Genomic DNA, 12,294 nt, shown 5'->3' with positions numbered 1-12,294 from the left:
AAATGTCACTTTCTTTTTTTGTTGCTTATGAACTATTAGCACGAGATAATGTTCACGACTAAATCTGTTGGAATTATAAATGGTTGAATGTTACTGCATAAAATAGGAAGGGTTTAAAGAAGATGAAGTACGTCTAGAGCTAGAGTCTATGACTTGTATTATAGGTCGAGGCAGTCGTTATCGAAAGTGCTTGACTCTTCTGTCATCTTCAGTATGCCTTAGTTACAAACTATAGGAAAAAGGGAAGGCAGAAAGCAGAAATGAACTTCTTAGCTGAGTTGGCTATCTATAGTGAGCATTCTAGAAATTCACATTCATCATCACTTAAGTTTCATTGGGTAGAATGGCTAAACAGGAGACTAGATAAATAAGTAAAAATTGGGCAGCCATCATTGTTATGAATGAACACAAGTCTGGTAACTAAAAGAAAATGGATTGTATGGCATTTGGCAATCTGCTACAGGTGGTTTTTTTGGAGCTCGTATGTAGAGGATTTGTTCTCACAGTAGTCTGACTTGTTTTCTTACTTCAAAGTCCTTTTGAAGTCTTTGATAAGTTACTTTAGCACAGACTGTCTTTTTATGTATTCCCAGTCATACTCACACACTATAGAATTCTGATGTAAATATTTTGCTTAAAGAATTAGATTTCATTTTTATGCTGAATTTTAATATGTAATTATTAATGTAGATGTAGGTTTTCAAAATCTAATGTCAACAACAGTTATAATGCTTGATAAAATAAATTATTAGCAAAATTTAAATATATTCCTTTTTAAAAATATTTATTTTATTGATTTTTTTACAGAGAGGAAGAGAGAGGGATATTTAGAAACATCGATGAGAGAGTGTCATCGATCAGCTGCCTCTTGCACACCCCCTACTGGGGATGTGCCTGCAACCAGTGTACATGCCCTTGACCGGAATCGAACCTGTGATCCTTCAGTCCACAGGCCGAGCTCTATCCACTGAGCCAAACCGGTTTTGGTTAAATATATTCATTTTTGACAGAATGTAAAAAATGCCTCTATTTTTAAAAATATGTTTTTATTGGTTTTAGATAGAAAGAGAGAGACATCGGTGATGAGAGATAGTCATCAGTCATCTGCCTCCTGCACATCCACTACTGGGGGCAGAGCCTCAAACCCTGGCATGTGCCCTGACCGAGAATTGAACTGTGATCTGGTTCATGGGTCAATGTTCAACCACTGACCCACAACAGCTAGGCAGTAAACCTCTATTTTTTACCTGTAAAGTGGAGATGACAAGAATACAAAGCAGCCGAGACCGGTTTGGCTCAATGGATAGAGCGTCGGCTTGGGGACTGAAGGGACCCGGGTTCGATTCCGGTCAAGGGCATGTACCTTGGTTGCGGGCATATCCCCAGTAGGGGGTGTGCAAGAGGCAGCTGATCGATGACTCTCTCTCATCGATGTTTCTGGCTTTCTATCTCTCTCCCTTCCTCTCTGTACAAAATCAATAAAATATATTAAAAAAAAAAAAAAAAAAAAAAAAAAAAAAAAAGAATACAAAGCAGCTTGGACAGTTTCTCAACATTTTTTAATATCGGGCTAGACAGTTTGTTGTGGAGGACTGCTCTGCAGCATTTCTGAATGCACCTCACTAGATGCCAGTAGTGTTCTCCATACCCTTGCCTCTCAAGTTGTAACAACCAAAAATATTTTAGACATTGACAGATGTCACTTGATTGCAAAATCACCCCTGGCCCTCAGCATTTAATAAATAATACTTTTTTTTGTCATTACCTTCCTACCTATTGTTGTCTAGGTGTACTGGAGTTTGTCAGGAGAAAATTTTGGGTGAAACAGGAACACACCTGTTGAATAAAAATTTTAAAGAATTTATTCCCTTGATATGGTTAAAAAAAAAAAAGTGGGGGGGGGGGAACTACTGTATATTCATTCTTAAAATGTAATCTTTTGCTCTTAAATGTATTTACCTGTGTGCTTGTTTCATTTTCCTTTAAGAAATACTGTGTAGTGCGAAAAGATTAAAGTTGTTAATGCAGCCTTTGAGTTCCATCCATGTGCGAACAGAAGCTCTTGCTCTAACAAAACTAGAAGTCTGGTGGTATTTACTAATGAGACTTGGACCTCATCTTCCTGCTAATTTTGAACAGGTAATATTCTAAGTTTTGATAATAATATTTTGTGTTTTCTTTATTAATGTGTTCTATAATCTTTCAGTGTTACTTTTGCTGTGTTAGCAGACCACAATATATAGAAGATCTTTTTTCTTGACTAAGCCCTTTTAATTGGCAAACACTCAAATATCTATTTTTTAGAGACATGAATATTTTTAAAAAGGAATTTCAGAGGACTTAGAATATAACTGAGAATAGATTCAATATTACTAAAACAAATCAAATGCTATAGTGCGTAGATAACAAAATTGGATTGTTATTTTTGTTTCTCTTTTCAGGCTACCTAGGGATAACTAATTATTTAAATTCCATCATATGTTTTTAATATTGTTGAAATGATTTTACAAATTTCTTTAGATATTGATATCCTCTGGGCATTTACACCCAGGCTTAATATTCTTATCTGTACCTCTTTGTTTTTGCAATTAATCCCATCCTTGGTTTCTGAATTTTTTCTAAATTTTTTTTATAGATTTGACAGACAGACAAACATTAATTTGTTGTTCCACTTATTTTATGCATTCATTGATTGATTCTTATATGTGCTTTGACTGGGGAAAGAACCCACAACCTTTGTTGTACGGGGACGATGCTCTAACCAACTGAGCTACCTGCCCAGGGTCTGAAATTTTTTTTTAGTTAAGTATAAAAAGGACAGGTGCGATAGCTTTTATTTTTTTATTGCTTATCTTGGATTTTTCAGTATATTTTAATTTTGGATTTCTAAGTCCTTGTCTTCTAGTCTATGTCAATATCTAATAAGCAGTGAGTATATTCTTACGAAGGGAGACTTTAAATATACTTGAAATTTTTAACACTTTTAAACTTGGTGGAAGATGAACTAATTAAAATTGGACATTGATAGTGTTACATAATTAGGACTGTAATTTTTTTGCAATTTTGCCATGGTAAGGTCCTATTAGACTAACCTTATCAGTTGTCCACATTCATTGGCATAATTTATTCTCATTGACTAGATTTGATTGTGTGGAATGATCTTAGAAATGAGCTTGAAGTTGTCTTAGTTCATATATTTTTAGCAGGTTTTTAAAAAATTTTAAATGAGTCTGTCTGCCAATAGCATTAAAGCTCAGGTAGATATTACTTGCAAAAATTATTTGTGTATAATTTGTAATTTAGAACTGAAATTTATAGATAGTATGCATCTCGGGGTAAATACAGTTTGGTAAAAGTTTTCACTTGTCCAAATTTCAGTATTTTGCCCATGTATTGAAATAGTTCATAAAATTCAACATACTAACAGAATTTATACTGCTTGTTAAAGAAAATCAACTGTCACACAAGGCTTTTTTTTTTTTTTTAAAGGAAATTGTGCAGTTTACAAATATCATTTCCTTTTTATTATTATTGTTACCCTACTAGGTTTGTGTGCCTCTAATTCAAAGCACAATAAGCATTGATGCTAATGCTTCACCTCAGGGCAGTTCATCTCGACTAGCTACTTCTCCAGGCTTAAGTCCTATGACCCCTCAACATAAAGGTAAGAAATAGTCAAACTTGTTTTTATTTATTTATTTATTTATTTTAACCGTATTTTTCGGACCATAAGACGCACTTTTTTCCCCCCAGAAGTGGGGGGAAAAAGTCCCTGCGTCTTATGGTCCAAATATAGCCTACACATATACTTTAAAAAAAAAGTTTTTTTACTTGCCCGGCTCTGTGTTGTCTCTGTGTGCTTGCCCGGCTCTAAAATGGTTCTAAATGCTGCTGTTTACTTTACAAGGGTTGATTACATGTGTTTATGACTGTGATGTTGGGTTTTAATGCACATAAAATATTTTAGGACGCTATTTGTTTCAGAATCTTTTTTTCTTCATTTCCCTTCTCTAAAAACTGGTGCGTCTTATGGTCCGGTGCGTCTTATGGTCCGAAAAATACGGTAAATGCTTTGGCTGAAGACTGTTCAGTGTTATTCACATGAAATGACTTAATAATTTTGGTCCCCCATCACAACGATTATTATATTTATATTCTCCATCATTAATGTTTACTGCAATAATTGCATTTTTGTAGTTGGGAAACATCAACTTTTCCACAGTACATTATGTGAGGTACATTACAGATAATTGTATTGGTTTCAGAGCCAGTATTTTAAGGAACATTATTAACCTGTTAACCGAGCGGGACCTATAAATACGTCAAACATAAACACTATTGGGAACGGGTAGGACATATGAATACGTCCTTGAAATATATGTTGCGCCCTGAGAGGGACAGTATATATTATTTGTAATCTTTTATTTTTTTTATTTTTAATACATTTTATTGATTTTCTTACAGAGAGGAAGGGAGAGAGATAGAGAGCTAGAAACGTCGATGAGAGAGAAACATCGACCAGCTGCCTCCTGCACACTCCCACCAGGGATGTGCCCACAACCAATGTACATGCCCTTGGCCGGAATCAAACCTGGGACCTTTCAGTCCGCAGACCGACGCTCTACCGCTGAGCCAAACCAGCTTCGGCTGTAATCTTTATAATTGTTTGTAAAATTTATAATTTTTTAATTTGATGATTCCATTTTTTTGTTGGTATTCTTTTCTATTTATTTGTAATTTTGTATTTTCCTTTGTGCTTTATATATGAATAAATGAAAAAATATATATTTCATTTTAATTAAGTATGAATTAAAAAATAATAATATAAAATTACGTCCGCTGGGTGTGACGTACTGACACGTCCTAGTGAAAGAGTATGCGCCCGTTGTATGTTGCGTAATTAAAAAGGGAACTCCCCAGTTAACAGGTTAAAAACAACATCTTAAGATATGTAAGAAATGTGGCTTAGCATGTATACCATGAAAGAAAGTTATTTGCTATTATTACTTTCTGTTAGCTGTTTTTTATACTTACGTTTAAGGAATGCCTGAATAGTAATAATTTAGGGTAAGGATTAATGCCTGAGAATTTTATTCATTTAAATGGTTTGTAACAAATAATCTTGTTCTTAATATTCAATTGGAATTCTGTGAGTTTTATACAAAAACTTTCAACTCTTGAAAAACACAATTTACATTTGAAGGTAGATTTCATTGGAAGGAAATGAGCAATATGTTCATTTGGGTAGATAATTTAAGCTTACCTAACTTTTTTTTTTTTTTTTTTTGCTTTAAAGGTGCTTCTCCATATGGAGCCTCGGTAACCACCCGGATGAACTTGAGTTCGAATTTTGGTGTAATGGCCACAATCCCCTCTATTCAACTTTTAGGACTTGAAATGTTACTTCATTTTCTGTTGGGTCCAGAAGTTTTAAGTTTTGCTAAGCAAAACAAACTTGTACTGAGCTTAGGTATTTGCTTTAAAAATAATTTCAGTTATTGAAACCGTATAGAACATAGTTAATTGGAAGTGATTTGATTAGTACTGGAATGATTTTAGGGAAGTTTCTTCATATTTTTTTTTAACATATGACTTTTAAAAAGCTTAAATGAGTCTGTCTACCAATAGCATTAAGATTCAGGTAGATGTGCCCTAGCCGGTTTGGGTCAGTGAATTGGGGACTGACGGGTCCCAGGTTTGATTCTGGTCAACGGTACTTTGGTTACACACTTCTCCCTGGCCTGGACCCTGGTCAAGGCTTGTGCAGAAGGCATCCAATCTAAGTGTTCCTTTCACATCGATGTTTCTCTCTGTCTTTCTCTCTCTTATATTCTCCCTAAAAAAATCAATGGAAAAATATCCTTGTGTGAGGATTAACAAAAAGAAAAAAAAAAAAAAATCAGGTAGATGTTATTTGTAAATATTATTTGTGTATAATTTGGAATTTTGAATTAAAATACAGTTTAATAAAAATATTTTGTAATTATGAAATAATTATAACCTTTTTAAAAAGAAAACATGTCATACCACCTAAAATTTAATATTGAGAAGTTTATTTCATAAAGTGGTTTTACACAGTTGTCTCTTTTTTTGTTCTAGAGCCTCTTGAATATCCGTTAATCAGCAACTCTTCTTTTTTTTCCAAATATGCAAATACACTTATCACTGCTGTTCATGATAGCTTTGTTGCAGTTGGAAAAGATGCTTCTGGTAACTATTTAAGACAAGTTTTTAAAATAATTTGTTCAAAAATCAATTAAAATAGCAAACAGTTATATAGTGTCACCTATTATCTATAGATCAGTGGTCCGCAAACTGTGGCTCTCGAGCCACACGTGGGTCTTTGGCCCCTTGAGAGTGGCTCTTCCACAAAATAATCACGAGCAGGCATGCATGCATAGTGTGATTGAAACTTCGTGGTCCATGCACAGAAGTCGATTTTCGGCTCTCGGAAGAAATTTCAATTGTTGTACTGTTGATATTTGGCTCTGTTGACTAATGAATTTGCCGACCACTGAACTAGATTATATTGTAAGATATAGTTTATTTAATCCGTACAATAATCTTTTGTGTTAGTTTTGCAGATGAGAAAATTCCATTGTTCTATAAGTAAATAACCTGTCCAAAGTCACACAGTAAATGGTAGAGCCATGAATCAAGCTCAGACTATTATACCATCATCTACACCTAACTCATTTGTTCAATAGCCTATCAAGCGAAGAGAAGAAATTTCGTAAATAAAATAGTTTGCTATTTAATTGGCTTGGGAAATTTTTTTCTAGTGGTTTTTAGGTATTCTGATATTTGTTTTTTGTTGTCTCAAAAGTTTAAGATATTGAATACAGAAAATATAAGAGAAGGGGGGAAAAAAGAATGAAATATAGTTACATGACCCTGTGTTAATATGGTACAGTCCTTCAAAACAAAACAAACAAAAAAAAAACAATCACATTTCTTTAACAAAAATAAGGTGATAGTGTTTTATAAACTGATTTATTATAAAGTTGAATATTAGAAGGAAAATTATATTCTAAATTAATTGCTCAATTTCTTTAGTATGAGAGGAGTGCCATTATAGTCATACCTACTTTGTTCTAAAGTACTTTACGTTTTATTTTGACAGATGCAGTTGTCAGTGCTATTTGGAAAGAGCTAATTAACTTGGTCAAATTAGTTATTGAATCAGGTAAGCACCATAATACTGATCAAATGATTTTTATGGCACTCATTAAATTATTTGGCTTTTATATATAAAATTTATTTTAAAATAATTTTTTGAACTATAGCTTCCAGACTTAGTTTTTAACAAAGCTCTTTATATATATGTTTTCAATGATTTGAGAGAGAGAGGAAGGGAGGGAGGGGGAGAGAGAGAGAGAGAGAGAGAGAGAGAGAGAGATGGATGAGAGAGCAAGATTGATTGGCTGGTTCCTGCACAGCCACCACCTGAGCATATGTCCTGACAGGGAACCAAACAGGTGACCTAGGTGCATAGGATAATGCTCAACCAACTGAACTACACTTGCCAGAGCACAAAGCATTTTTTTTGATTTAGTAAAAAAATAATTTTCATAGCTCTCTTAAATGTATATTTTTACCCCTGAAAATCTGTCTATATAAAAGCTTAAGCGACTCGTCACTATGACATGCACTGACCATCAGGGGGCAGACGCTCAGCACAAGAGCTGGCCTCTGGTGGACATGGTGTTCCCACAGTGGAAGCACTGCTCAGCTGACTGACGGGCCAGATGCAGGGCCCATGGCTGGCGAGCACTGCTGCGGTAGCACGAGCCTCTCCCGATGGGCGAGCCTGTGGCAGGCGCAGCACAGCGGGCCTGGAATGAGTGGTAGGGATGCGTGGTAATGGTATGCAAGAGTGACAGGTGGTGTGCCAATTTCAGCCCAATCCCTGTAGGGCAAGCTGAGGGACCCCACTGGTGCACTACCATGCACTGGGCCTCCAGTAATTGTATGTTTAGAAGTACATTCATGCTTTTACTTGTCCGTAGGTAACAAAAAAGAGAGACCAGGTTCTGAGGTTTTGACCCTCTTATTAAAATCTTTGCAAACCATAGTGAAATCGGAAGTATTTCCTGTATCAAAAACACTGGTAAGTACAATACCTATATGCTGGTTTTTAAAAACCACTCTTGGAAATTGAAATTATATTGCAGATCAGGATTTGAGAAATATCAAGTATTAAACATGAGTTGGCCATGTAATAAATGCTATTCCATTGACTTAATAGTCAATTGAAAACAAAGTAATGGCTATAATGTCAACTGTAAAAATCTTTCATTATAATGAGAAGAAGGATAAGCTACAGAGAGAAAATTAGGTAAAGGACATGAAACTTGAACTGAAAAAACTTGGATGAACACTAATATTATGACAAGATTGCTATGCTCGCCCTAACTGGTTTGGCTCAGTGGATAGTGTGTCGGCCTGCGGACGACTGGGTCCCAGATTTGATTCCAGACAAGGGCATGTACCTTGGTTTGGGACACATCCTCCTATATCAGCTGTATAGGAGGCAGCTGATCAGTGTTTCTCTCTCATTGATGTTTCTAACTCTATTCTTCTCCCTTCCTCTCTGAAAAAAAAAAAAAAAAAAAAAGAATAAAATATATTTTAAAACAGATTGCCAAGCTCCACTAATTGCTATTTGTACACTTAAGAAAATGTAACAATCTTATTATGGATCTTTGCATTTTAAAAGAACACCCCCCCCCCCTTTTTTTTTAAGTCCTCACCCAAGCATATGTTATTCATTTTAGGGAGAGTGGGAGAGAGACACGCACACACACACACACACACAGAGAAAACATCAATGTGAGAGAAATATGAATTGGTTGCCTCCCACATAGGGCTGGGAGATCGAAACTGAAACCCTGGTACAAGCCTTTACTGGAATTCTAAACTGCCACCTTTCTATGTATGGGATGATATTCCAACCAACTCAGCCACACTGGCCAGGGCATTAAATGAAATCTCTTTAACCAACATAGTTACATTGATATTAAACATCTCTTTTATGTAGAGGGGAGTGGGAGAAAAGCTAATTAGTGTACTTTTTATAATAGTGAATCTTCCCAAATAAGCTGCAGATGGGGCAAATAATACCCTTACATAAAATCTGAATCTGTTTCCTGTATGTGCTGTGACAATGCCTAGTATGGCAGTTGAGCATAATGGTTAATATCAAGGGCTCTGGAGCTGGCTAGGTTGAATCTCAGCCTATTTATTAGCTGAATGAAGTAGGGCAATGGATCTGTTTTTCTTGTCTCTGTTAAGAAATAATGCAGTGTTCTCAGGATGGTTTGATATGTGTACAATACTCCAGGAACAAAGTAAATGAGTTAACAAATGCTATTTATTATCATTAGTATCTGCTTTAAATGAGTATATATGAACCATATTTTCACTAACAGTTTTCCTTTTTGTTACGTCCTTTTGTTACATAGTTCAGGTTAATTACCAGTCTAGTGATATTTTGGGTCAACAGTTTGCTAGGTTCTCACATTTGTCTTAGATTCAGCTTTTTGTTAGGAATTCTTAGAAATACTTAATTCTAGTACTGTGAATAAGTAATTCATTGAAGAATTTCTTTTTGTAATATAAAAAGCTAGAAATAGCCTCAAGAGCTATTAATAGAAAAATGTTTTTGCATTATGTATGTTCATATAGCAGTTAGATGTGTGTCTACATATATTGATGTGAAAACTCCACAAAGTCAGATGAAGGTCATATTATTTTAGTAAAATATCACTTGTATAATGGTATAAAAGAGTATGACAGCCACACATAGAAGACGTTTCTTGGTATACTTACCGTATTTTTCGGACCATAAGACGCACCGGACCATAAGACGCACCAGTTTTTAGAGAAGGGAAATGAAGAAAAAAAGATTCTGAAACAGTGTCCTAAAATATTTTATGTGCATTAAAACCCAACATCACAGTCATAAACACATGTAATCAACCCTGTAAAGTAAACAGCAGCATTTAGAACCATTTTAGAGCCGGGCAAGCACACAGACCACACAGAGCCGAGCAAGTAAAAAAACTTTTTTTTTAAGTATATGTGTAGGCTATATTTGGACCATAAGATGCAGGGACTTTTTCCCCCCACTTCTGGGGGGGAAAAAGTGCGTCTTATGGTCCGAAAAATACGGTACATATATGTGGAAATTTAGGTGGTCTAGAAAAATAAACTCTAAACTCACATTAGTTATCCTTGGAAATAAAGGACTTTGTCATTTTAGTTTTTATATTTCTGCATTTGAACTTTTTAAACTAGTGCAACATTATATGACAACATATTTAATGAAAGTATCATGACAAATTTTTCAATTAAAAATAGAGTTAATACTATGTAGGTCTTTATATAAAGTACTACGTATATAGATCACTTATAATAAAATCTTTGTCTTTCTTAGGTTCTCATGGAAATTACAATTAAAGGACTTCCTCAGAAAGTATTAGGTTCACCAGCATATCAGGTTGCTAATATGGATATTCTTAATGCAAGTATCTTAAATGTTATTATATGATTAAAATGAGCCAAAAAAAGAAAAGTTCCATGATTTCCCTTTCTTCAAATAGTGAGTCTTAAGTTGTAAAATTTTGAGAAAATTGGATGTGCTGATTATGTTAAAGAAAAAAATTGATAGAGTAATAATGTAAAAAATTAAGTACATCACTATTAAGGAAACTATTTTCTGGGATTAAAAACGGGTTTCAGAAAGAAAGTTTTCTATTTGCTTGTACATAATAATAGTGTTGGTTAACGTTACAAATTTTGCAGGTTTAGTAACATTGTCTGAATTGTGAAAGGTGTACTTAATATCAGCAGAATATAAGTATTGTTGGGCCAATAAGTTTTAAGTTAACAATTTTTATGTCTGGAATCTGTCACCATTTCTCATTGTACATGGAACAGCTGTGATTAAAATAATAAAGAGATTGATTCTTTGGTCAATTTATTCAAATACACTTATCCCTTTTTTATCATATATGTTATAAGTTAAATTTTGTCAACCTTAAAAGGATCATGTTTCACATAATTGTAGAAAACGGGAGTAACAAGAAGATTGCACTCTTTATGACAAGAAGATTAACTGCAACCTCTCATCTTTCTTCAGGGAACGCCTGCTTTATTCTTAATTCAATTAATTTTCAACAATAATCTCTTGGGATATGGTGTAGAAGATGAAAGGTAATTTAAGCTGAAAATATTCTTTTAAAATATAGACTTTTTTTAAAATTGATTTTAAAGAGGAAAGGAGAGTGAGAGAGAGATAGGAAATCAATGATGAGAGAGAATCATGGATTGCCTGTCTCCTGCACCTTCCCTCCCTCTCACACTTTCTCCCTCTTCCCCCTGGGGATTGAGCCTGCAATCTGGGCATGTGCCCTGACTCGGAATTCAACAGTGACTTCATGGTTCATAAGTCCATGATCAACCATTGAGCAATGCTGGCTGGGCTGAAAAGATCTTTGTTTACCTTGGAAAATTGGCTTTGTTATAAGATCCTTTGGGTTAACAATATATAATAAAATTTGTCAAAAAATAAGATTCGGAATTCACTTCTTGTTTCTGTGTTATTTTTAGAATTGTATTGCAGTGTAATTAATGTATTTTGGGAAAATGTACAGTTTATTTCATTGTTCAAAATTTTCTCTTCAGGTTTTTTCTTAACCTGGAGACACTTGTAGGTTGTGTTCTTTCTGGTCCAACTTCACCACTAGCTTTCAGTGACTCGGTTTTAAATGTTATTGAACAAAATGCAAAACAGTTGGAAAACAAGGAGCATCTCTGGAGAATGTGGAGTATTATAGTCATTCCATTAACTGAGTTGATTAATAAGGTATGATAAAAGTCTACTACATATTTTATGTTTCCCCCAAGATTTAAGGAATTTTTTTCTTGTTAGAGCATTTGAATAAATGAATAGGAGCTTTCATTTGAATAGAAGGTATTAAATATTTTTTCCTGTGATTGGTTCATTTTCTGCTTTTAAGATTACTTGATTTCTTTTCATTGCACTTCTGCCTTATTGTTCAATAAAGTATAATTTAAGGGGGACTAATCTAGTTCATTTTCTCCAATAGAGTGTCTAATACCGGAACACTCACATATGATACAAATTTTCATGTGTATATCTTGAGTTCTTTCAATATTTGCATTTTGGGGAATAATAACTGTCATCTTGTCTAAACTGTATATTAGGAGGATTCTCATGATCAAGCCATGTTAGTGAAGCCATATAGTAGTGCGTAAATCAGTAATATG

At 34.4% G+C, this 12,294-nt stretch overlaps 1 protein-coding gene across 8 annotated transcripts in view; it reads left to right on the top strand.

Moving 5' to 3' along the window:
* Window positions 1–12,294, top strand: part of RIF1 (replication timing regulatory factor 1) — a 63,239-nt gene that overhangs the window by 24,739 nt on the left and 26,206 nt on the right. For 7 of the 8 annotated variants that reach the window (XM_036422272.2, XM_036422273.2, XM_045575699.1 and 4 more), the window contains 9 exons: window positions 1,988–2,139; window positions 3,547–3,664; window positions 5,297–5,470; window positions 6,100–6,210; window positions 7,124–7,186; window positions 8,010–8,110; window positions 10,439–10,525; window positions 11,144–11,217; window positions 11,689–11,869. In XM_036422272.2, coding sequence (XP_036278165.1) covers window positions 1,988–2,139; window positions 3,547–3,664; window positions 5,297–5,470; window positions 6,100–6,210; window positions 7,124–7,186; window positions 8,010–8,110; window positions 10,439–10,525; window positions 11,144–11,217; window positions 11,689–11,869 — 1,061 coding nt within the window. The remainder of the gene's footprint in view (window positions 1–1,987; window positions 2,140–3,546; window positions 3,665–5,296; window positions 5,471–6,099; window positions 6,211–7,123; window positions 7,187–8,009; window positions 8,111–10,438; window positions 10,526–11,143; window positions 11,218–11,688; window positions 11,870–12,294) is intronic. The other variant, XM_045575697.1, reaches the window with a different exon arrangement.

This window comes from Pipistrellus kuhlii, unplaced genomic scaffold (genome assembly GCF_014108245.1).
Source record: "Pipistrellus kuhlii isolate mPipKuh1 unplaced genomic scaffold, mPipKuh1.p scaffold_m20_p_7, whole genome shotgun sequence".
NCBI lineage: Eukaryota > Metazoa > Chordata > Mammalia > Chiroptera > Vespertilionidae > Pipistrellus > Pipistrellus kuhlii.
This window is presented reverse-complemented; position numbering and strand designations above follow the sequence as displayed.